General features: G+C 43.3%; 1 protein-coding gene across 1 annotated transcript in view; it reads left to right on the top strand.

Annotated features, from left to right (window-relative positions):
• Slc10a6 (solute carrier family 10 (sodium/bile acid cotransporter), member 6) overlaps positions 1–14064 on the top strand; it is a 33777-nt gene extending 19713 nt beyond the window's left edge. The window contains exons 3-6 of the mRNA XM_013029812.1: positions 2540–2628; positions 7196–7371; positions 11804–11961; positions 13503–14064. Coding sequence (XP_012885266.1) covers positions 2540–2628; positions 7196–7371; positions 11804–11961; positions 13503–13708 — 629 coding nt within the window. The 3' untranslated portion in view covers positions 13709–14064. The remainder of the gene's footprint in view (positions 1–2539; positions 2629–7195; positions 7372–11803; positions 11962–13502) is intronic.
• Positions 14065–23179: the final 9115 nt, after the last annotated feature.

Genomic DNA, 23179 nt, shown 5'->3' with positions numbered 1-23179 from the left:
TTTTCTTTTTGCTTATGTGGTGCTGAGGAATCGAACCCAGGGCCTCATGCATGCAAGGCAAGTGCTCTACCACTGAGCCACCTTCCCAGCCCTGGCAAGAAATTTTGTGAGACTCTTATCTCCAATAGATTACTCAAAAAAGCCATAAGTGGCATTGTAGCTCAAGTGCTTACCTTGAGCAAAAGGAAGTTCAGGGACAGTGCCCAGGCCCAAAGTTCAAGCCCCAGAACTGACCATTTCCCCCCCCCCCAAAAGTCCAAACAGCATGGCACAAGTTCTTGAGTCCCTCATTCCCTGGTTATTTTGGATAGTAATGGCAGAAGTACACGTACAAGAGAGAGCAACCATGTTTGGAACAGGAATTCAGAAAGAGCATTTTATGATGCAAAGTTGAATTGGATTTAGTGGCTCCGATTATACCTTCATTTTCATGACTTCACCTTTTAATTTCCTCTCAAACCTAGATTTTTTTTTCTTACAGATTAAACATAAATGGTACCTACTAATCAGTAAAAGTCCCCCTCTTGTCAGTCAAACCAATTTTTCTCGTTAGCTTTTCTCCTGCAAGATATTTCTCACAGAACTCTGATCTTATTTTAAAGATCATTGTGGATGTGCCATATTTGGAAATTTCATTTGGAAGAGGAATGTAGTACCATGGTTTGCCTGTGCTAGTTAAGTGATACATGATAGGACAAAACCTCTTAGCATGTACAAAACCTCTACAGTGTCACCTCACTCACAGTTGTAAAGCCTGAATGCAGCCATCTTCCCCTAACAGGGCAACCTGCTGTATTTGTAAAATTTGAGTAAAGCTTTTATTTAAAAATCATGGTTTTGATGTGAGCTCTGGTAGTTTACGCCTTTAATCCTAGCTACTCAGGAGGCTGAGATCCAAGGGTTGTGATTTGAAGTCAGCCCAGGAAGGCTAAATCCATAAGACTCTTATCTCACAATTAATCCCACAAAATGCTGGATGTGGAGTTGTGCCTCAAGTGGTAGAGCACAGGCCTTGAGAACAAATGCTCAGGGACAGTGTCCAGGCTTTGAGTTCAAGGCACAGGACCAAAATAAAACAAACAATAACCCAATTTAACCCCCCAAAACAACAAAAAAGAAATCACGGTTTCATATATAACTTTTTCTGTAAAGTGATTTCATATATTACGTTGTGGCAATATGTTCTTTTTTTTTTGGTCTGTCATGGGGCTTGAACTTGGCCTTGACACAGTCCATGAGCTCTTTTTGCTCAAGGTTAGTGCGCTACCACTTTGAGCCACAGCACAACTTCTGGTTTTAAGGTGGTTAATTGGAGATAAAAATCTCATAGACTGGGCTGAGAAGGTGGCTCAGTGGTAGAGTGCTTACCTTGCATGCTTGAGGCCCTGGGTTCGATTCCTCAGCACCACATAAGCAAAAAGAAAAAAGCAGGAAGTGGTGCTGTGGTTCAAGTGGTAGAGCGCTAGCCTTGAGCTGAAGAGCTGAGGGACAGCACTCAGGCCCAGAGTTCAGGCCCCATGACCGGCCCCCCCCAAAAAAATCTCATAGACTTTCTTGCCCAGGCTGGCTTTGAACAGTGATCCCCAGATCTCAGCTTCCTAAGTAACTAGGATTATAGGCTCAAGCTACTGGTGACTGGTAGGTAATGTGTCCTGAATGGAATTCATAAACAATAAAAACTACAAATGTCACAAGCAACTCATATCTCTTCACAGTCAGGATTGTAGTCACTTTTCCAGATCCAAGCAGTGGAAAATGTCAGGATTTGGATTTTACTGATAGCAAACAGATCCCTCTGCTTTCCTAAGCCTGCCTTCATGCCTTTGTTCACTTGTACTAATTACAAAGGCTTTTCTGTCTACCCTTCTTTAGGTGAGCTGGTGACACTTGGGCAGTATGACCCACTGCTTTGGTATTGTAGCAAATGCTGCTTTCACATCTGGAAGAGTCATTATTTATTTTGTGAAACAAGTGGCCTCAGATGGAAATAACAATTATGGTTCTAGAGTATGACCAAAGAGTTCCACAGGTTTTGGGGGGGTCCGGTCATGGGCCTGAACTCTGGGCCTGGGCGCTGTCCCTCAGCTCTTCAGCTCAAGGGTAGCGCTCTACCACTTGAGCCACAGCGCCACTTCAGGCTTTTTTTTTTTCCTGCTTATGTGGTGCTGAGGAATCGAACCCAGAGCCTCATGCATGCAAGGCAAGCGCTCTAACACTGAGTCATCTTCCCAGCCTCAGAGTTCCACAGATTTAAAAGGGAGGGACTTACTCTTTTCTAACCTGTACATGTCCTGTTGTCTCTAAACTGTCATGTGATTGACTCTTTTTTTGGTCAGTTGTGGGGCTTGAACTCTGGGCCTGGGTGCTGTCCCTGAGCTCTTCAGCTGAAGGCTAGCACTTTACCACTTGAACCACAGCACCACTTCCAGTTTTCTGGTGGTTACTTGGAGATAAGAGTCTCAGGAACTTTCCTGTTCAGGCTGGCAAGAGGTAAGAGGTAAGAGGATGCACTATCTCATGGATTTTTTTTTCTCTTTAGGAATTACCCTTGTGTGCCTGGCCATTCCTGTGGCTTTTGGTGTGTATGTGAATTACAGGTGGCCAAAACAATCAAAGATCATCCTTAAGGTGAGTGTGTTAGTACATCCCCAGACACAGAGACCTGAAAGACAGGAGGAGGTGACTGTTGGAGTGAGTGAGCTAACCTGTTCCGGACTTCTTCTGTTGTGCCCAGGTCGCAGGACCCTCACCAACAAGACCACTGAGAGTCAGACTCTACAGCCCTTTTAAGGTTTTATTTAAACAGTCTGCAGCTCGAGCCTTGTCCTACACTCCGACACAGCGGAGCCTAGGAGGAGAGTCCCGAGCTAAACATTTGTAGGGCTTGTAAAGGCACACAACCAACCAGGTGTTTGGATTACCACCACGTGTTGCTCTGCTAGACAGAATTTGCTGATCTTAGGTTTAGTTTAAACAAGCAACAAGTGGTCACTGCCTCAAAACTTTAACCCTTCATTCACCCCCTTTGACTTATGGTCCTGAGACACAATCTTGTGGCTCTGGCTCCAAACTAAACTCTAACAGCTCTCGATGACTAGTCCCTCTCTGACCTTAGCCATAAACAACAAGACCAATAACAATGAGTCCATTTTTCTTTTCTTGAGGCATATGCAGAGTGGTTGGGTAGGATGCTTGGAGACTTCCCATGTTTCCCCACGGTCATCCAGGGCAAAGGGGTCAGCCGGTCTGGCGTGGGAGCAGTGGATCCAAGCAGCAATGCCATCCACCTTAAGGGCAGTAGGTGTAGCCAGTAGCACCATGTAAGGTCCCTTCCACCGTGGTTCCAGAGATCTCAAGTTGTGCCTTAGAACAAACACCCAGTCCCCTAGTTTAAACGAATGGAGGGTAGGAATAGAAGCAGAATCATATAATGCTCTAAGCTGGGGCCACATATTCTTATGTACCAGCTGTAAATAGTCAAGCTTGCACAGAAATTCAGTATCATCCAAATCAACAAGCAATTCAGTCTGAAGCTAGGGATAACGAGTGGAGGGTGTTCATACATTATTTCAAAAGGAGTAAAGCCAAGCCAATAGGGTGAATTTCTTATTCTAAACAAGGCAAAAGGAAGGAGCGATACCCAGTCTGCGCCAGTCTCCAAGGGCAATTTAGTTAAGGTCTCTTTTAGAGTCCGAGTCATTCTTTCTACCTGCCCTGAACTCTGGGGTCAATAAGCACAGTGCAATTTCCAATCCATCCCCAGTGCCGCGGCTATTCCCTGACTTACTTTTGAGACGAAGGCCAGTCCATTGTCTGACCCAATGGTGGAAGAAAGCCCTACCTGGGTAGGATTTCTTCCAGGATCTTCTTAGCCACGATGTTCTCGGTCTCATGCTTTGTTGGGTAGGCTTCAACCCATCCTGAAAAAGTGTCTACAAAAACTAGCAAATATTTATATCCAAATTTTCCAGTTTTAATTTCTGTGACGTCTACTTCCCAATACACACCTGGCCTATCTCCATGGAGGCGAGCTCCTTTTGTAACTGGTTGATTGGGGGCATTGGTGAGCTGACAGACTTTACAATTTTTAACACTGTCCTCAATGAGTTGATTTCCTTGCCTAATTTTTACTTCTGAGTGTTGGAGCAACTCCTGCATTGAAGAGGTTCCCATGTGAGAGACCCGATGGATTCTCTTAAGAATCTCCTTGCCCAATCTTTGTGGCAAGATAAGTTTTCCCTCACCAGTTTTCCACCAGTCTTTGTTTCCTTCTCTGTCTGGGGGTTTATAGACCATGGGAATTTTCTTTATCCACTCCAAGTCTTCTTGGGAGTACTGAGGCTCAGGAGGCAAAGCTCGTGACCCTGGGTCTACTAGAGTCAGTACTTCTGCTCTGGGTTGGAGGGCCGCCTCCTTAGCTGCCTGATGGGCCAAGTTATTTCCTTTGGTTATTGAATCAGTTCCCTTTTGATGGCCAGGGCAGTGCATAATTTGCTGGTTCCCATATGGCCCGGATGAGGCTTAAAATTTTTTGTTTGTTTTTAATAGTCTTTCCCTCAGCTGTCAGCAGCCCCCTCTCTTGGTAAATGGCTCCATGGACATGCACAGTGGCAAAAGCATACTGACTGTCCGTGTAAATGTTTAGTCTCTTCCCTCTTCCCATTTGAAGGGCTTTTGTGAGAGCCACTAGTTCTGCTCTTTGTGTAGACGTTCCCTGGGGGAGTGCTTCTGCCCACACTATCTCAGTGTCCGTGGTGACTGCTTCATACCTGTAAGCCTAGCTACTCACGAGGCTGAGATCTAACAATAGTGGTTCCTAGTTAGCTTGTTGGACTGTAAAGTCTGTGAAACTTTTTTTTTTCTAGTCTTGTGGCTTGAATTCATGGCCTGAGCTTTATTTTCAAGGCTAGCACTCTACCTCTTGAGCCATAACTCCACTTCCTGCTTTTTGGTGATTAATTAGAGATATTAGTTTCTCCAACTTTCCTGCCCAGCTGGCTTTGAACTGTGAGACTCAGCTCTCAGTGTCCTGAATAGCTAAGACTACAGGTATAAGCCACTGGTGTCTGGCATCTGTGTGACCCTTACATCCAATTAACCATGGCAAAGTCAGAAGTGGAGCTATGACTCAAATGGTAGAGCACCATCTTTGAAAGAAAAGCTCAGGGACAGAACCTTGGCTCTGAGTTCAAGCTACAGTAGTGGTGCACATGCGTGCACGTACGTGCACACACATACACACACAATTAAAATATAATAACAAACCTTGGAGTTTTTCTGTTTTCTCATTTTTAATTAATTAATTAAGTTAGTCTGTCATGGGGCTTGAACTCTGGGCCTGGGTGCTGTCCCTCAGCTCTTCAGCTCAAGGCTAGCACTCTACCACTTGAGCCACAGTGCCACTTCCAGTTTTCTGGTGGTTTTTGGTTATAAGAGTTTCATAGACTTTCCTGCCTGGACTGGCTTTGAACTGTGATCCTTAGATCCTTAGATCTCAGCCTACTCAGTAACTAGAATTATAGCACTCAGCCTGTATTTTTTTTAAAATAAATTTTATTGAAATTAAGTGATTACATAATTTTCACATATTTTACAGTATTGTAGGATAGTGATACTTAGTTAAAGTCACAAACACATTTTAACTTTCACAAGGCAAATTGTCATTATCTTGGTCTATAAAGTTTGTGAATTCTATAAACTATGACAGTACAACTAATTTTTTTGGGGGGTGCGGTTGTGGGGCCTGAACTCTGGGCCTGGGCACTGTCCCTCAGCTCTTCAGCTCAAGGCTAGCGCTCTACCACTTTATCCACAGCGCCACTTCTGGCTTTTTTTTTTTTGCTTATGTGGTGCTGAGGAATCGAACCCAGGGCCTCATACATACAAGGCAAGTGCTCTACCACTGAGCCACCTTCCCAGCCCCAAGTACAACTATTTCTTCTGTGTTGGGTGATATGTACATTTCTGTGTTGGGTGATATGTACATTTCTTTTCCTTTTTTCTTTTCTTTTTTTTTTTGGGTCTGGTCGTGGGGCCTGAACTCTGGGCCTGGGTGCTGTCCCTTAGCTCTTCAGCTCAAGGCTAGTGCTCTACCACGTGAGCCACAGCACCACTTCTGGCTTTTTTCTTTCTGCTTATGTGGTGCTGAGGAATCGAACCCAGGGCCTTAGGCATGCAAAGCAAGTGCTCTACCACTGAGCCACCTTCCCAGCCCAAGCCTTGGAGTTTTGTAATCCCTATTGATGGCTAATTTGGCTGAGTTGAGTGACCACACTAGAACTCAGGGTTTTCCTCTATATTCTAACTTTTGCTTTTTGCAGTTTCAGTTAATATGCCATAGATATAGTGGAATTCCAGAAATAATATTTCACATTTTCAGTTCAATCCTGTTCTAGACTTACTAAGTATTGTGATATTGCTTTATCCCGCCTGGATCATAACTCATCATTTTGTTCATTGTGTCCATGCTTTTGTCCACACAAGCACAGGGTCACATTTCCCCTCCTCCTCCTTCTTCTTCTCCTTCTCCTCATTCTTCTCCTTCTCCTTCTTCTTCTTCTCCTCCTCCTCCTTCTCCTCCTTTTCCTCCTACTTCTTCTTCCTCCTCCTCCTTTTTCTTCTTTTTTTTTCCCCCCAGTCCTGGGGCTTGAACTTAGGACCTGGGCACTGTTCCTGAACTTCTTTTGCACAAGGCTAGCACTCTACCACTTGAGCCACAGCACCACTTCAGCTTTTTCTGTTTATGTGGTACTGAGGGCTTCATGAATGCACTCTGTCAATAAAGCAAGTATTCTACCACTAAGCCACATTCTCTGCCCTCTACATCTCTTCTTGCTGTCCCAGATCAGCAGGCCTCCCACTTGCCACAGTGTTCTGTGTTCATTTACTTGGATTGCCCAGCACATTTCATTCATTATATTATTTTACTAGGTGCCATGTATAAATATCCTTGAACCATTACCTACTGTTCATGGAGACCATTTATTTGTTATATTTGTATTATTAGTTGCTCATTTCCTTTCTTGTAGATGTATGTGCTTAGCAAGCATATAGAATACATAGATTCAGAAGTATCTGGTTTCAGGCATCCATATGAGTAGCAGGATAATCTGCTGTGTGTTGAGGGATGCACTCAGATTCAATGCTAAGTTCCCTCTTTGTTCTCAAACTTACAACTTTTGTTGGTTTGTTTTAGATTGGGGCCGTCGTTGGTGGGATCCTCCTTCTGGTGGTCACAGTTGCTGGTGTGGTGCTGGCAAAGGGATTCTGGAATTCAGACACCACTTTTCTGATCATCAGTTTCATCTTTCCATTGGTCGGCCATGTGGCAGGCTTTCTACTGGCACTCCTTACCCACCAATCATGGCAAAGGTACAGTTACATTATCTAGAAGTGTTTCTTTGTGGTGGTGATGGTTGTGGGGCTTGAACACAGGGCCTTATGTGTGCTAGGCAAGCATGCTCTTTCTGAGCTACCTCCCCACAGCATTTCAGAAAAAGGTAAGTGACATACCTGATCACTGGAAGACTTTGCTCTCCAGCTGTGCCAGGAGACAGGAAGGGTTTTGGTCACACAGTGGTTGGGGTTGTTACCTCAGCAGCAGAAGATGGAGAGATGAAAGCAATCTTTTATGTACAGTAATACAAAGGCTACATTAATAGGAAGTGGTAATGAAATTAGGATTGGGGTTGAAATTCTGTTGAAATCTGGATTCTTGTGTGTGTGTGTCCTAAATTCTTTTTATTTTTAATATTTTGTATTTTATTATAAAGGTGATGTACAGAGGGGTTATAGTTTCATAAGGTAATATGAATCCATTTCTTGGAATTTTTTTTAAACCCAAGAATTAAGCAGGAAGAATGAGTTTATGAGGTTGTTTCACTGAACCCAGAGATGATTGTAAGGCATGAACTGAGCTATAAGAGAGTAAGTCCTTATTCATTGTGCCCTATACTAATTATAAAACACAAGAAGAGAAAAGAGACAAATTGAGGCATAAGATAGGAGTTCTTCATCAACATTTTCACTGTGAATTAAGGCATTTTGTTTATAATACTATAAAATACTGGAAACGATGATACTCCAGAGGGCATGCTTGTCCTAAAATGAGTGCTGTAGTACAATGATGGGAGACACAAATTAATTAAACTTTTTTTCTGGAAGGTAATTTAGTATTATATTGACAGCTTAAGATAAATACTCACAGTTGCTAAATCAGTCATTTTACTTTTGTTTTGAGACAGACCTTGCAAGGTAGTCCAGGCTATCCTCAAATTTGTGATTCTGTTACCTAGTGCTGGCATTATAGGCCTGAGCCACTACACCTAGCAGTATTTTACTTTTCAAAATCTATTCTAAAATTAGTGCTCCAAGATATGCAAGTGAATGCTGATGCATTCATTGTAGTGTTATTCATACATGTAAAAATGGAAATAATTTAAATATCTAACAATAGGGAGATATTTAATTCCTGATGCATGTGGTAGATAAGATACATTAAGCTTAACAATTCTGGAAAATATTCAAGAAACAAATTTTAGTTAAAAAATTTAAAAAACGAACGCCTAATTCCTACTTTGTGGAAGAAAACAAAACCAATGGTATGTGTGGAAAAATACTAGGAGAAATATAGCATGTATGAGATTCGGGGTCATTTTAGTCCTTACGTATTTTCAGTTTCTAGGTATATTTCTCACAATTTTTGATAAGTCTGTCAACTAAAAAGAAATGATGTGGCTGGCTTGCAGAGGTGGCAGGTGGCAATGTGGGGGTGAGTTTATGTTGCTTCCATTCCACTGAGGAAGTCAGTAATGTTCTGTGCACTGTGCAAGGCTCCACAAATCAAGCTTGTTTTAGACGCTGAGAAGGTACGTGTGGTACAGAAGTTCCACCATGAGGTACCAAGAAGCGACATTTTGAGAGGTCGAATCAGGAGTCTTTATTAGAAAGCCGGTGACTGTGAGTGGACACATGTCCCCCAAACACATGCAGCCTCCAATACACTTAATACTGTTAGAAACCTGAGAAAGAGGGTAGTAAAGAAAGAGCAGAAAAGCAATCTCAACAAACCAGATCAACTCTAATGGAGAGTTGAAGAGGGTCGCCATGGTGACCTGAGGAGAGCCAGGAGACAGGACGCATGGCACACTAGGTGGTGGGGCCTAAATAGGGTCATTCTCAGGGTCACGGGGAGCTTGAGTTCAGAGTCTTGCAAGTTCATAGTATAGGTCTGGTAGGTCCCCGAACCCATTGTCCAAGTTTCTACCCCTGCTTCCTATCACCTGAGGATGGGAGAGGGTTTCACCTATAAGAATTTTCATGAAGCCCCTATCTATCCACCCAGATGCCAAGACGGCATCCGTTAGGATTCACTATACAGACCACAAAGCTAAGAAAAGTTAGGGAAACAGTAGGTCAAATGGGGAGGAGAATGTTGAAGGGTATAACGCTGATCAAGATGTGCTGTGCTCATAAACTGCTTTGTTATATGTCGGTTACATCTAGTTAAAGGTAATTAAAAAACAAAAACCCAACAAAAAACCTTAGAACTGGATGGGAAGAGAAAGCACCCCCATGGCAGAGTGTAGCCAGCAATCAAGTCTTTCTCATCTCTGATGACCTGAACTGTCAGGGACTGAGGTAGAGCCTTCTCTTGTGAATGGTCCAGGTGCCATTTCCAGCTTGTTGCGTTATTGTATCAAGTTATTGTCAAGTGCATGAAAGCAGCGAGGAGTTTAAGGGAAGTATGGCAAATAGTAGGGGAAGTACAAGATATGAATCACAAAGCTAGGCACTGGTAGCGCAGGCCTGTAATCTTAGCTACTCAGGAGGCTGAGCTCTGAGGAAGAAGGTTCAAAGCCAGTCCAGGCAGGAAAGCCTGTGAGACTCTAATCTTCAGATAACTACCAAAAAAATGGAGCTCAAGTGGTAGAGCACTAGCCTTGAGCAAAAAAGCTCAGAGACAGAGCCCAGGCCATGAGTTCAAGCCTTAGGACTGGCATGTCTACACACACACACACACACATACACAGATATGAATGGCAGAACTTATCCTGTACCATAGACAGTGTTTCTACCTCCACATTACACACCCTTGTAAGCCTCACATTACAACTAAGCTTGTAAATAGACAAAGTTCTCTTCAGAAACTCTTTGCATCTCTTTACTTCCTTGTGTAAAAGCCTGCAGACTCCTGTTAAAGACTGGAGCGAAAAGGTCAGCACTGGTGGCTCACTCCAGAAATCCGAGCTACTTAGGAGGCTGAGATCTGAGGATCAAGGTTTGAAGCTGGCCTGGGCAGAAAAGTCTGTGAAGCTCTCATCTCTAATGAACCAGAAAAAAAGCTAGAAGTGGGATAGTGGTTCAAGAATGACAGCCTTGAGCAAAGACTTTAAGGGCAGTGCCCAGGCTGATCCCCAGTGCTGTCTCTCCCTCCTCTCCCCCTCCCTTTCTCCCTCTCCTCCTCCTCATCTCTCTCTCTCTCTCTCTCACACACACACACACATGCACGTACACAGAGGGTTGGGGTGGGGATTAAGCTGGCTTAATCTAATGTCCTACACACGGTTTTCCTGTTCCTTCTCCCTTTTCATTTGAAGTGACTTATTTTCTCTGATCAGAAAACCAGTAATTATCGAAAAGCCCATGCAGCTTTCCTTCTTCCTCTCTAATCTCCAGGCGGTGTGGCCAACAGAAGACGTGATGCCTTCGAAGTAAGCCATGCCTTGCATACCTGGGAATTCCATTTCCCCTCTCACCAAATGACTCTTGCCATTCATGATTTCTTTCCTTTGGGAAACCTTCTCTGACCACTTCTGCATTTCTGCAGCATCTCTAAATTTCAACAGCATCTCCTTGGCGGTAGATTATACTTTGTCTTGTGTTGTTATTGATCCTTTCCTGGGTGTTGATCCACTCAGGTACCCAGGACAGGGTTCATAAAGCTTTGACTCCCCAGATCCTCTCAGAAGCTTAAATTCCCTACTATAGGCACTCAGCAAGTAACTGCTAAGTGTACAAACCCTTTTAATTGCCTAAGCTTGAAGCTTGTATTTAGCATATCTAAGAGGAAAATTAAGTCTATTCCATATTGCTACTATATAACTTTTTTGTGTGTGATTGAACTCAGGGCTTCATGCTTGCCAGGCTAGTACTCTGCTACTTGAGCTATGACTGCAGTCTCTTTTAGCATTGATTATTTTCTTTTTTATATATTTTTATTGTTATTATAAAGGTGATGTACGGGGGATTACAGTTATATAAGTCAGGTAATGAGTACATTTCTTCTAAACAATGTCACCCCTTCATTCACTTTCTCCAGTTTTTTCCTTCCACATTGATTATTTTCTAGGTCATGTCTTTTTTTTTTTTTTTTTTGGGTCCGGTCGTGGGGCCTGAACTCTGGGCCTGGGCACTGTCCCTCAGCTCTTCAGCTCAAGGCTAGTGCTCTACCACTTGAGTCACAGCGCCACTTCCGGCTTTTTTCTTTTTGCTTATGTGGTGCTGAGGAATCGAACCCAGGGCCTTGAGCATGCAAGGCAAGCGCTCTACCACTGAGCCACCTTCCCAGCCCGGTCATGTCTTTCTTTATGCCAGTGCTGGCTTGGTCTGCAATTCCTCTACTAGCATGTGCCTGTGCTGCTGGAGATGTGAGGTGCGTGTCACCATGCACAGCCATTGGTTGAAATGGAGTTGCATAAATTTTTTTGCCTGTTGCCTCTCAATCTTGGGCTCTCATGTATACAATAGGTCTGAGCCACTGTGAAGATGAGTATGTCATTCTTGAACTCTTTCTCATTGTCAGGTGCAGGACAATTTCCTTAGAAACTGGAGCTCAGAACATTCAGATGTGCATTACCATGCTCCAGCTATCTTTTGCCTCGGAGAACTTGGTCCAGATGTTTAACTTCCCATTGGCTTATGGACTCTTCCAGATGCTGGATGGATTTCTCATTGTGGCAGGTAGATGAACTTTCTCTGGGTAGATGAGATAGAATTGAGTCAATTCCAGACTGAAAAATTAAATACCCCAATTTATCAATCCTTTCTTCAATCCAAACTTGGATGTGATGCCCCTGTGACACATTTTTAGCCTGACTCCTTGGGGGACAATAAAATGCATAAACAGGATATTTCAATATAGTGGGAATTTCACAAGAAAAACATTTTGAAAACATCTGAATGTTTCTAATTACAAGAAAATATGCTTCAGAAGAACTAATGCACTGTTCAAACTTAATTCCAGGAATTGTTAAGACAAGGTTTTCATGAGCAGTTACTGATCTCAAAAAATGACAATCAAGCCAGGCATGGTGGTACACACTTGGAATTTGTATTTAAGAGGTAGCAATAGGAGGACTCTCCTCTTCAAGATAAACTTACACAAAAAGTTAGAGAAACACTGTTTCATGAAATAAGCCTGATTGGGCATTGGTGGTACATGCCTATAATCCTAGCTGTTCACAAGGTCGAGATCTGGAGCATTGTGAGTTGAATATAACCTGGGAAAAAAGTCTGACTGACTCCACCTCCAATTAACCAGCAAAAACTGGGCTCCAAGTGAAGGTCAAGTGGCAAAGTGCCAGCCAAACAAATAATCCAAGTAGGGGCAAGGTCTTGAGTTCAAACACTATCATTGGGAAAAATGTGTGTATAGATATACACATACCCACATATATTTTAGTTTTGTACCATTCTAATTTTTGTTGTTGCTGTTAGTCATGGGGTTTGAACTCTGGGCCTGGGCTCTGTCCCTAGGCTCTTTTGCTCAAGGCTGGCCCTCTACCACTTTGAGCCACAGCACCACTTCCAGTTTTCTGGTGGCTTATTGGAGATCAGAATCTCATGGACTTTCCTGCCCAAGTTGGCTTCCAAATGTGATCCTCAGATCTCAGCCTCCTGAGTAGCTAGGATTAGAGGTGTGAGCCATCTGTAATAGTGACCAGCTATATATTTTTTTTATTGTCATCAAACAGACTCTTAGTAAAGCTCAGTGATTATTGACATTAACTAGTTATATACAGAATATTGATTAACTAGTTATATACAGAATATTGATTATTATATACTGGTTTACGGATACAGAGACATCCAAAGAATAGTTGGAGTTTAATGTTTGCATGAGGTGAGAGAAATATTCTCAGAATAAAACTCCTGGGGTCAGATCCACATTTTAGTGAAGTATCATGTCTGATTTATTCCCAATTACAGTTCAGTGTCCAGGTGAGTCCCTGACAATAAATGCCCCACAGGGGTTTACTGAATAATTGAATGATTGAATGAATGAATGAATGAGCTGTCAGTGCCAATGAATTGAGACTCAATTCCAGACAGAAAGAACCCTTCAGATACAATGAATCATTGTATCCCTTTCTTTTTTCCTGTGTAATTATACATCATAGTGCAAGGCAAACAAACCCCTACAGCATAGGCAAGTATACAGTGTTCTCAAATTGTACTCTTTGCTAAAGTGACTCTTAACACTTGTGTATCTTGTCACCCAGCATACCGGGCATACAAGAGGAGGCTGAAGAAGAAGGGTAGGAGGAAGCCCCCGGATTGTGCAGCAGTCTGCCACGACAAGAAACCCAAAGAGACTGGAGCTTTCTTGGAGGCGAATGAAGAAGCTGGGGGAAGCCCAGGGCCCTCAGAACCCATATTTTACCACAGGGCTCTTGAGCCTATCGGCCAAATCACTTCATGTGACTAGAGGGACTTGCTGGCCAGGCTGCTCCTCCATCTTCGTTGGTGGTCTGATAGTGGTGCAGCGCTCCAGGCCCGGGTCTGGTTGGCAGGGCTGTGTAACTGTTTAAGTAGCAAATGTTAGAATGCATGCACTTTTGTGTGGATCATTGATTGTACTAGGAGCACTTTTCTGAGAATGTGTGTTGCTCATGGCAGGAATCTTTTGGGGATTTGTACAACCGGTGTGAACCTGCTGAGTAACATCTTGTTTCCCCAGGCAGTGAACAGTGCCTAGTAGTGGACAGTAGCCATTGTATGGCAGGACCCATGTTTTTTTCTTTTTTTCTTTTCTTTTTTGTGCTGGCCCTGGGGCTTGAACTCAGTGCCTGATTTCTGTCCCTAAGCTTTTGTGCTCAAGCTAGCACTCTACCATGTGAGCCACCGCCCCACTTCTGGCTTTTTGGTGGTTAATTGAAGGTTAGAGTCTTATGGACTTTCCTGCTGGGCTGGCTCTGAACAGCAATCCTCAGATCTCAGCCTCCTAAGCAGCTAAGATTTCAGGTGTGAACCACTGGTGCCCCGTCCATGTTGTGGATTTTAATCCAGTGTCAGGATTTTGTGTGGAGGGGCAAGGCGGATTTTGGATCCACGTGATGTTTAAATAAAAAGTAAGCGTAAATATTATTTTTAAGCTCTTAAATATATTTTTTCTGATGATAGATGTAACTGGGTTTAGAGGGAATTTGAGGAAAATATGAGATTAAAAAGTGAGTGTCCTCTCCTGGGCATCTACCCAGGACATCACAGGCCAGAATACCATAAAGACACTTGCACATCCATGTTCATTGCTGCACTATTAACAATAACCAAGTTGTGAAAACAGCCCAGACACCGTACAATAGATGAGTGGATCAAAAAAATGTAGTACCTATATACAACGGAATTTTCAACAGCCATTAGAAAGAATAATTGTCATAATTAGGGAAATGGATGGACCTAGAACAAATATGTTAAGTGAGGTAAGTTGAGCTCAGAGAGACAAATGGTACGTGTTCTCACTCATATGTGGAAGCTAGAGCTAAAATATACAGACCTTGGTAAATTGTTATTATTATTATTATTATTGTCGGTCATGGGGCTTGAACTCTGGGCCTGGACACTGTCCCGCATAACTTTAGCTCAAGACTAATATTCTAACACTTACTTGAGCCACAGCGCCACTTCTGGTTTTCTGGTGGTTTATTGGAGATAAGAGTCTCACAGACTTTTCCTGCCTAGGCTGGCTTTGAACCTTGATCCTCAGATCTCAGCTTCCTGTGTAGCTAGGATTACAGGCGTGAGCCACCAGTGCCTGGCACCTTGGTAAAATTTAAATTATAGGGTATGAAGGACTCTAGACAGTCACACACAATAAGACCAAAGGAGGACACTCTTAGGGGAAGAACACAAAGGCACAATGCCTATGTGCCTCTGATCATAAAAAAAAAAATAATGGAAATAAACTCCAGGAAATGGAAACAAAAAAAATGAATGTCCTGTACCTTAAATCTACGTTACTCAGATTTACCCTCTGAATCTCTGCATTCACACTGATTACTTAAAAACCATAGCGGGCTGGGAAGGTGGCTCAGTGGTAGAGCGCTTGCCTTGCATGCATGAGGCCCTGGGTTCGATTCCTCAGCACCACATAAGCAAAAAGAAGAAAGCTGGAAGTGGTGCTGTGGCTCAAGTGGTAGAGCTCTAGCCTTGAGCTGAAGAGCTGAGGGACAGTGCCCAGGCCCAGAGTTCAGGCCCCATGACCAGACCCAAAAAAACAAAGCAAACAAAAACAAAAAACAAAACCATAGCAATTGGGCCCTAACTATGTTTTTTTCATTTTAAGTTTTTATTGTTATTATAAAGGTGATGTGCAGAGGGACTACAGTTACGTAAGTCAGGTAATGAGCTCATTTCTTTTTGGGCAATGTTATTCCTTCTCTCGCTCCTTACACATGGTTTTACAAGTTGCTTGATGACGTATTTTGGCACATCTTTTCATGTCAGTGTGTATTAATCTACCTCGTTCTTTAGATGGAAGTATTGTATTGCATGAAGGACTGTCATCTTTTTGGTCCCAGCCTGTTGGTGTCACAGTGCTGCTACACCCTTGTCTTTGTGCCAGCATTTCTGTGGTTCTCTCCCATGACACTGTGGCTAGGCTGCTGCTGGGGGTGAGACTGGACACATTGCTCTCTGGCAATATTCAGCTCTCCTGAGAGCTCCAGGCTTCCTGTCTCACAGTCTAAGGAAAGATTTTTGGTCATTTTGATTCATGCAAATATCTCACTCATCACATTTTCAAAATTATGAATGAAGTAGAACACTTGCCCAATCATTTCACTATTCCGGTCCTTTGTCTGCTTTTCCATTTTATTTTTCTTTTTAAATGCGTTTGAACATGTAATGATTCTATGTATTGCCAATGTTACTTTTTTCCTACATTTTTTTCCTATTCAATTTTGTATTGTGAAAAATGTATTCAGCTTTATTGTATGTGGTGTGTGTGTGTGTGTGTGTGTGTGTGCATGTGTCCATAGTTGGGACTGTACTGGGGATTGAACACAGGGACTCATGCTTGCTACGCAGGTGCTCTATCATTTGAGCTACATTCACAGGCTGCTTTATTAAGTCTTCAAAAATTCTTTTAAACTGCTGTGGTTGTGTGGATCATGAATTGTCCTGACGGCCCTTTCTGGGGAGCTTTTTGGGGGGACTTTCACAGCACACTGTCTCTGTGCAGGCACACAATGCCTTGCAGCTGGTAAACTCCATCCTTCTCTATTGTGACATTATTAAAAATAATTCTCCACACACTTTCCTGTTACTTTCATGGACTGAATATGTCGTTTTTTATTTGGTATTTGCATTTTTTGGGTGTGGTGTTAAGAACCTATTTTTTTAAAAAAATTCTAGCATCATCTATTGAATCGTTCATCTTTGCTCCACTAATTGCAATACCATCTTTTTTTTTTTACCTTACTTTTTTTTTATTGTAAAGATACTATACAGAGGGTTACAGTTACATGAGTGAGGTAATGAGTACACTTCCTCTTGAACATTGTTACCCCTTCCATTGTTTTCCCCCTACCATCCCTTCCCTCCCTACCTTCCCCGAGGTTCTTTTTTTTATTGTGATTAAGTGATTACATAGTTTCTAAGTCACAAGTTCATTCTAACTTTCCTGGAGCAAATTGTCTATCACAGTCTGTAATATATAACATTGTTCACATGTTATACACCACATATGTGATCAGCAGCATGGGGATATTTAGTAGTGGTTCGACCAGATGAGTGGGAGTTCTTTGTTTCTTAAGTCCTGTTAGTTTTGTCGTATCACCTAACATTTTGGATTTAGCATCCACTTATCAGGGAGACCATGTACCGTTTGTCTCTTCGTTCTTTGCAATGCCATCTTTAGCACATAACTTCCTATGTTTTTAAACTATGATCCCTTTTTGTATCTATTTTTATTTATGAGTTTTGAAGTGCATGAGAAAGCATGCTATGTGAGATTTAATACTTTGTAATTTTGTTTCATAAGTATCCCCAGTAACCAGTGGGTTAATATGAAGACAGTGAAAATTATAAGTGTGTGTATGTCTTGTGTGTCTGTATGTCTGTGTGTGCCAATACTGGTACTTGAACTCAGGGCCTGGGTACCATCCTTTAGCTTTTTCACTCTACCGTTTGTGCCACAGCTCCACTTTCAGCTTTTTTTTTTTGGTAGCTAATTGGAGATAAGAGACTTTTCTTTGAACTGTGATCCTCAGATCTCAGACTTCTGAGTAGCGAGGATTACAGGCATGGGCCACTGGCACCTGACTTTAATTAAATCAATTTTATCCAAGCTACTAATAGCTGGAATCCAATGGGAGGAAGAAGTGGGATGAAGGGATAATGCAGCATGCGACGAGTCTACTAGCTTTTTGTGGGAAGAATCAGCTAGGCTGTCATGGCAAGGTGGGAAGGACACGGGCTTCCCCAGGCCTGATTGCTATCGTCCAGGTGAAGGGGTGGCAGCCTCTAGAATCAAAGTGGAAGCTGGTTGACTGGGAATTGAATTCTTACCTTGGTCCTGTGTGTAGCCTTAGGCAAGTATAATGGTCCTGGTCTTTCAGTTTCTGCACTCAAAAAGAACGACGACCTAAACACCCTGAAAAAGGAGGCTAGATGAAAACACCTGGTACAATCGGCAAGCGGTCCACACGCAGTGCCCCCTTCTTTTTGTAGGTGTGTGCGTTAGGTGTCACAAATGTGGTTCATATAGACAGCACATGTTGTGAACCTAACCATGCCCCTCCCTGTAGGCAATCTGCTGATGAGCCTCTGCTGTACCTTCCATTCAGCACCTCACTGGTGCCTCCTCGCTCCTCGGGGATAACTCCCCATAAGCCCATTAGCCCAACATATGGCTTGTCATTGGCTTGAGGATTTTGTAGTATGATCTTGGGAATAGAATACCTAATGTTGTGTGGATGAGTAAAATTGTGTTTCATAAATACAGAACTGAAGACTGCTTTTAAATTCTTGACCTATGGATCTCTTTCTTTTGTTCTGGTCCTAGGGGGTTTGAACTCAGGGCTTGGACACTGTCTCTGAACTGCTTTTGCTCAAGGCTAGTGTTCTACCACTTTGAGCTCCACTTCTGGCTTTTTCTGTGATTAATTGGAGTCTCATGGACTTTCCTGTCCAGACTGGCTTCAAACAGTGCCTCAGATCTCAGCCTCTTGGGTAGCTAGGATTAAAGGCATGAGTCACCAGTGCCCAGATCTATGGGTGTCTTTAACAGTTACAAAATTAGATGTTTCTGGGGTTCTAGATGATCTTAGAATACTGACACAATACTTACTACATAGGAGCAGCAGTCTGCTTGCTGCTAACCAACATTGTTAATCCTTCTTAACAGAACCAAAGTTTTGTTCAGAATTGTAAAAGTAATGTTCTTTAAGCTAGAAGTGGACATGGAACCATTTTTGCTAAGATAGAAGCATGGGGCTGGGAAGGTGGCTTAGTGGTAGAGTGCTTGCCTAGCATGCATGAGGCCCTGGGTTCGATTTCTCAGCATCACATAAGCAGAAAAAGCTGGAAGTGGCACTGTGGCTTTAGTGGTAGAGTGCTAGCCTTGAGCTGAGGAGCTGAGGGACAGTGCCCAGGCCCAGAGTTCAAGCCCCATGACCAACCAAAAAAAAAAAAAAGAGAAAGAGAGAAAGAGACAGAGGGGGGGGGGGTAGACTTCTGCTTCTGGGAAATCCTGCTTTCTTCTCCCGAGCACCCATTCTCCTTGACAATTTGCTTTTTGGAATATGGATGTTTGTGGTAGAGATGCAGCAGCCATTTGAAGACCAGGAAGGGATACCCAGAATAATGATAGTGGTTGATGTTCTGGAGCTGTAGAGTCAAGCAACAATCTATACCTTGTTTTCTTAAGGGAAGAAAATAAATTCATAAGCCAGGTGCGGTTGGCTCACGCCTGTAATCCTATCTACTCAGGAGGCTGAGATCTGAGGATCTTGGTTCAAAGCCAGCCTGGGCAGGAAAGTCCATGAGACTTTTTTTTTGGGGGGGGAGGGGCAGTCCTAGGGCTCAAATTCAGGGCCTGGACATTGTCCCTGAGCTTCTGCTTCTTCAAGGCTAGTGCTCTACTACTTGAGGCACAGCGGCCCTTCTGGCTCTTTCTATGTATGTGGTACTGAGGAATTGAATCCAGGGCTTCATGAATGGTAGACAAGCACTTTAACCACTAAGCCACATTCCTAGTCCCCTGTGACATGCTTATCTCCAATAAACCACTCAGGAAAATGGAAGTGGGGCTGTGGCTCAAGTGGTAGAGTGCTAGCATTGACCTGAAAAGCTGAGGTGCTCAGGCCCAGAGTTCAAGCCCCACAACTGACAAAAAAAGAAAAAGCAAAAAAAAAAAAAAAAAGAAACTCATTTGTTTAAACTTCTGTGGTACATTAAAATTTTGTTGGTCTTAAATTTTATGTGTATAATTTATCACATTATCTCTATCAGAACAAAGGTACCTTGGAAATTTCTGAATTAAGAGATCAGAACATGTTCTTTTACTAACAAGCATCCATTACTAGAACACAGCTGCAGTCAACTATTAACTGTGATTTATCACATATCTCAAAATGAAACTAATTCCCCCCCCCTCGTCCTTCAGTTCTGGGCTTTGGAATGCAGGGCACATTTGCCATGCCTTTGCTTTTTTTTTTCTTTTTGAAGGGATGAGGATGATTGGGCTGATTCAAGCTCAGGATCTCATGCTTGTTTATCTGTTACTCTAGCGCGTGGGTCATGCCTTAGCCCAGCTTTTGGCTAATTATTTTGGAGATGATTTTCCTGCTCAGGCTGGCCTTGAATCACAATCCTTGGGAATCTCAGGCCTGTGAGCACTGGTTATTTTTGAGCCTAAGGTCTTTTTGCTTCCTGCCTACCTGTGCACTTGGGCCACGATCTACATATCACAGCGGGGATGACAGATGTATATCCCCAATCCCACTATGGATTAAGAAGGGGGTTTATGTACTGTTTTGCCTGGGTTGCTCTTGACCCATGATCTCCCAGGTGGCTAGAATTACAGGTGTGTCACTAGTTACATGGCTTCATTTTTATTATTTTGTTCTTCAAACTGTTCTTCATGATAGTTGTACTATATGAGTCCCATTTTCCCCACATCCTCTCCAGCATTTGTTATTTTAGAACACACAACGTGATAATATCTCCTACTAAATTTTGGGTCTCCTCTAGTGTTATCACAGGGAAAGAACAGTTGGTCAATGATGTTTTCCATCTTTCTTGTACTTGCAGGCCACTATTTGTTCAGATTTTGCTGAAGGATAAATGGTATGTGCCTTGCTACCAGGCCAGGCCTGGTGTGGCTCTGTGTGTTCTTCCTGCCTTGGGCTGGGGAAATGGAGATGCCCAGAAAGCTACCATCAGTCTGGCTTCTTAGAAATGGAAGGAAAGTAGGTCCTGGTAGCTCATGCCTGTAATCCAGCTTTCTCAGGAGGCTAAGATCTGAAGATCAGAGCTTGAAGCCAGTCCAAGAAGACACATCTGGGACTCTTATCTCCAATTACCCAGTAAGCTGGAAATAGAGGTGTGGCTTAAGTGGCAAAGTGACAGTCTTGAGAAAAAAAATAAAGCTGAGGGAGAGTATAAGGTCCTGAGTGCAAGCTCCAGTATCGGTATGTGAGCGTACACGTATGTGAACACACCCAGAGCAAACAGCCGCCCCGCTAGCGCATTCACTTGTTCCAAATTGTTAGCGAAAATGAACTCTTGCTGAAATGAACTATTCTGCTGGAAGCTAAAACAAGGGCTGTTCAGGCCAGGCGATATTCAACCAGTAACGTGACAATGAATGCCATGTGCCAGCTCAGCTCTTTAGTCTCCCCTTACTTTCTAACCAGGGTGCCCCTAGCCGATTATGTGTCAGAGGAGATACTTTGTGAAAGGTCTTGACAGTTGCATTAGAATAAAGCCTCCATTCAGGGGTCCTAGCCTCAATTTGCCTTTTCTGCCTATGTTCCATCCCCTGGCTACCTTCTTTTCTGGAAAAGTCTGCCTCATATTGGCCTCTCCCAGTTCTGCTGACTGGCTTGTCAGCCCAGCTCTGCTGGTTTGCCTTCACACGTCCTGACAGGCAAACAAACCTCAGAACTTCAATTTCATGTCTGAGAGCAACAGAAATCCTGTTTTTACAGAATTCTAACCTTGGCTACCAGCCAACCTTGTAAGCACTCGTCTGCTTCAAGTGGGGAAGCAGTAGGAAGCCTCCCTCGCCATCTTCAGAGCCATTTCTGGAGGGGGTGGTAACTTAAGACCTGGTCCTGAACTTGTTTTGCTCAAGGTTAGCAGTCTACCATGAGTCCTAACTCCACTTTTGGCTTTTTTGGTGTTTCATTGGGGGAAAGAGTCTCACAGACTTTCCTGCCTAGGCTGGCTCAGCCCCCTGAGCTAGGATTACAGGTATGAGCCATTGGCACCCGGCTATCAGAAAGCCAGGCCTATTACCCGGTAGAGGGTCAAATGTATTATAATGGGCTTTTCTGTCTTTCCCAATGCTGTCTCCTGACTTCAAATTGATTCAGCTCAGAAACAGGACCTAGGAGGTCTGTGCCCCTGGCTAAGATCAGAAATTCAAGTCAAGTACTCAGCTGATGCACCCTTTTGAAGAGCCTAATGAAGTCTTGAGTCTTGGAATGGTATCACCCAGGGATGAAATGGGGAGATACTATTAGAATTAAAACGTAGTGAAATGGCTGGGCGCTGATGGCTCATGACTGTAATCCTAGCTATTCAGAAGACTGAGATCTGAGGATGGCAGTTTGAAAGAATGTCTGAGACTTATCTCCAAATAACTACCAGAAAACTGGAAGTGGCACTGTGGCTCAAAGTGAGTCTTGAGTGAAAAGTGCTCAGAGACAGCACCCAGGCTGAGTTCAAGCCCCATGACTGGAAAAAAAAAAAAAGAAAGAAACGAGTTGAGTACTAGGAATCAAGAGACACACTAAACTGAAGGAGGCTCACTCATGCATGATCTGCATTTTTATATGCAGAACCAAATACAAACGTCCCAGGTAGAGTGATGCCATTTTCTTTCATTACAGTCAAGAGTTCTGAGTATTACTGTGACCAGCATTTTGTTCTGATTTACAAAGAATAAACAAAGTCAGCATCACTCATAAGTGGGCAAAAGAAACAAAGACACTGACTCAGGGCCTTGGTGCTGTCCCTGACCTTTCTTGCTCAAAGCTGGAGCTCTACCATTTGAGCCACAGCTCAATTCTGGCTTTTTGGTGGTTTCATGGGCAGGCTGGCTTTGAACTTGGATCCTCAGATCTCAGCCTCCTTAACAGTTTACAGTTATAAGCCATTGATGCCTGGTGTGAACACGTGTGTGTGTGAACATCTGTGCATGTGCACGTGTGTGTGTGTGTATGTGTGTGTGTGTTGGTACTTGGGCTTGAACTCAGGGCCCGGGTGCTATCTTTTAGCTTTCTCGCTCAAGTCCAGTATTCTATCACTTGAGCCCACAACTTCACTTCTGGTTTGTGGTGGTTAACTGGAGATAATTTCCTGCCTGGGCTGGCTTCCAATCACGATCTTCAGATCCCAGCCTTCTAAGTAGCTAGGATTATAGGCATGAGCCACCACAGCGTGGTGACACTTTCATAGCTATAGTTAAGCCGGTACATGACCATCATGTCAGCCCTCAAGAAAGATCTAGCAGGATTTCTGACACATTCCCAATCTGTGACTCGCATTGGGACAACTGGGAAGGATGGCAAGCTGGGGTCTAGAGGTGTCTTTATTTTTAGGTGTTAAAAGACAGCACACTGAAAAGTTTCTCTTTTGTGTTTTGGGGTCCCGGGCTCTGCATATACTTACACAGCACTCCATCACTGTGCTGAAGCTCCAGCACAGCACTAGAATGTCTGGATTAGGG

This window comes from Dipodomys ordii, unplaced genomic scaffold, assembly GCF_000151885.1.
Source record: "Dipodomys ordii isolate 6190 unplaced genomic scaffold, Dord_2.0 Scaffold123, whole genome shotgun sequence".
NCBI classification, from domain to species: domain Eukaryota; kingdom Metazoa; phylum Chordata; class Mammalia; order Rodentia; family Heteromyidae; genus Dipodomys; species Dipodomys ordii.
Note: the sequence above shows the minus strand (reverse complement) of the source record. Positions and strands in the feature narration are given on the sequence as shown.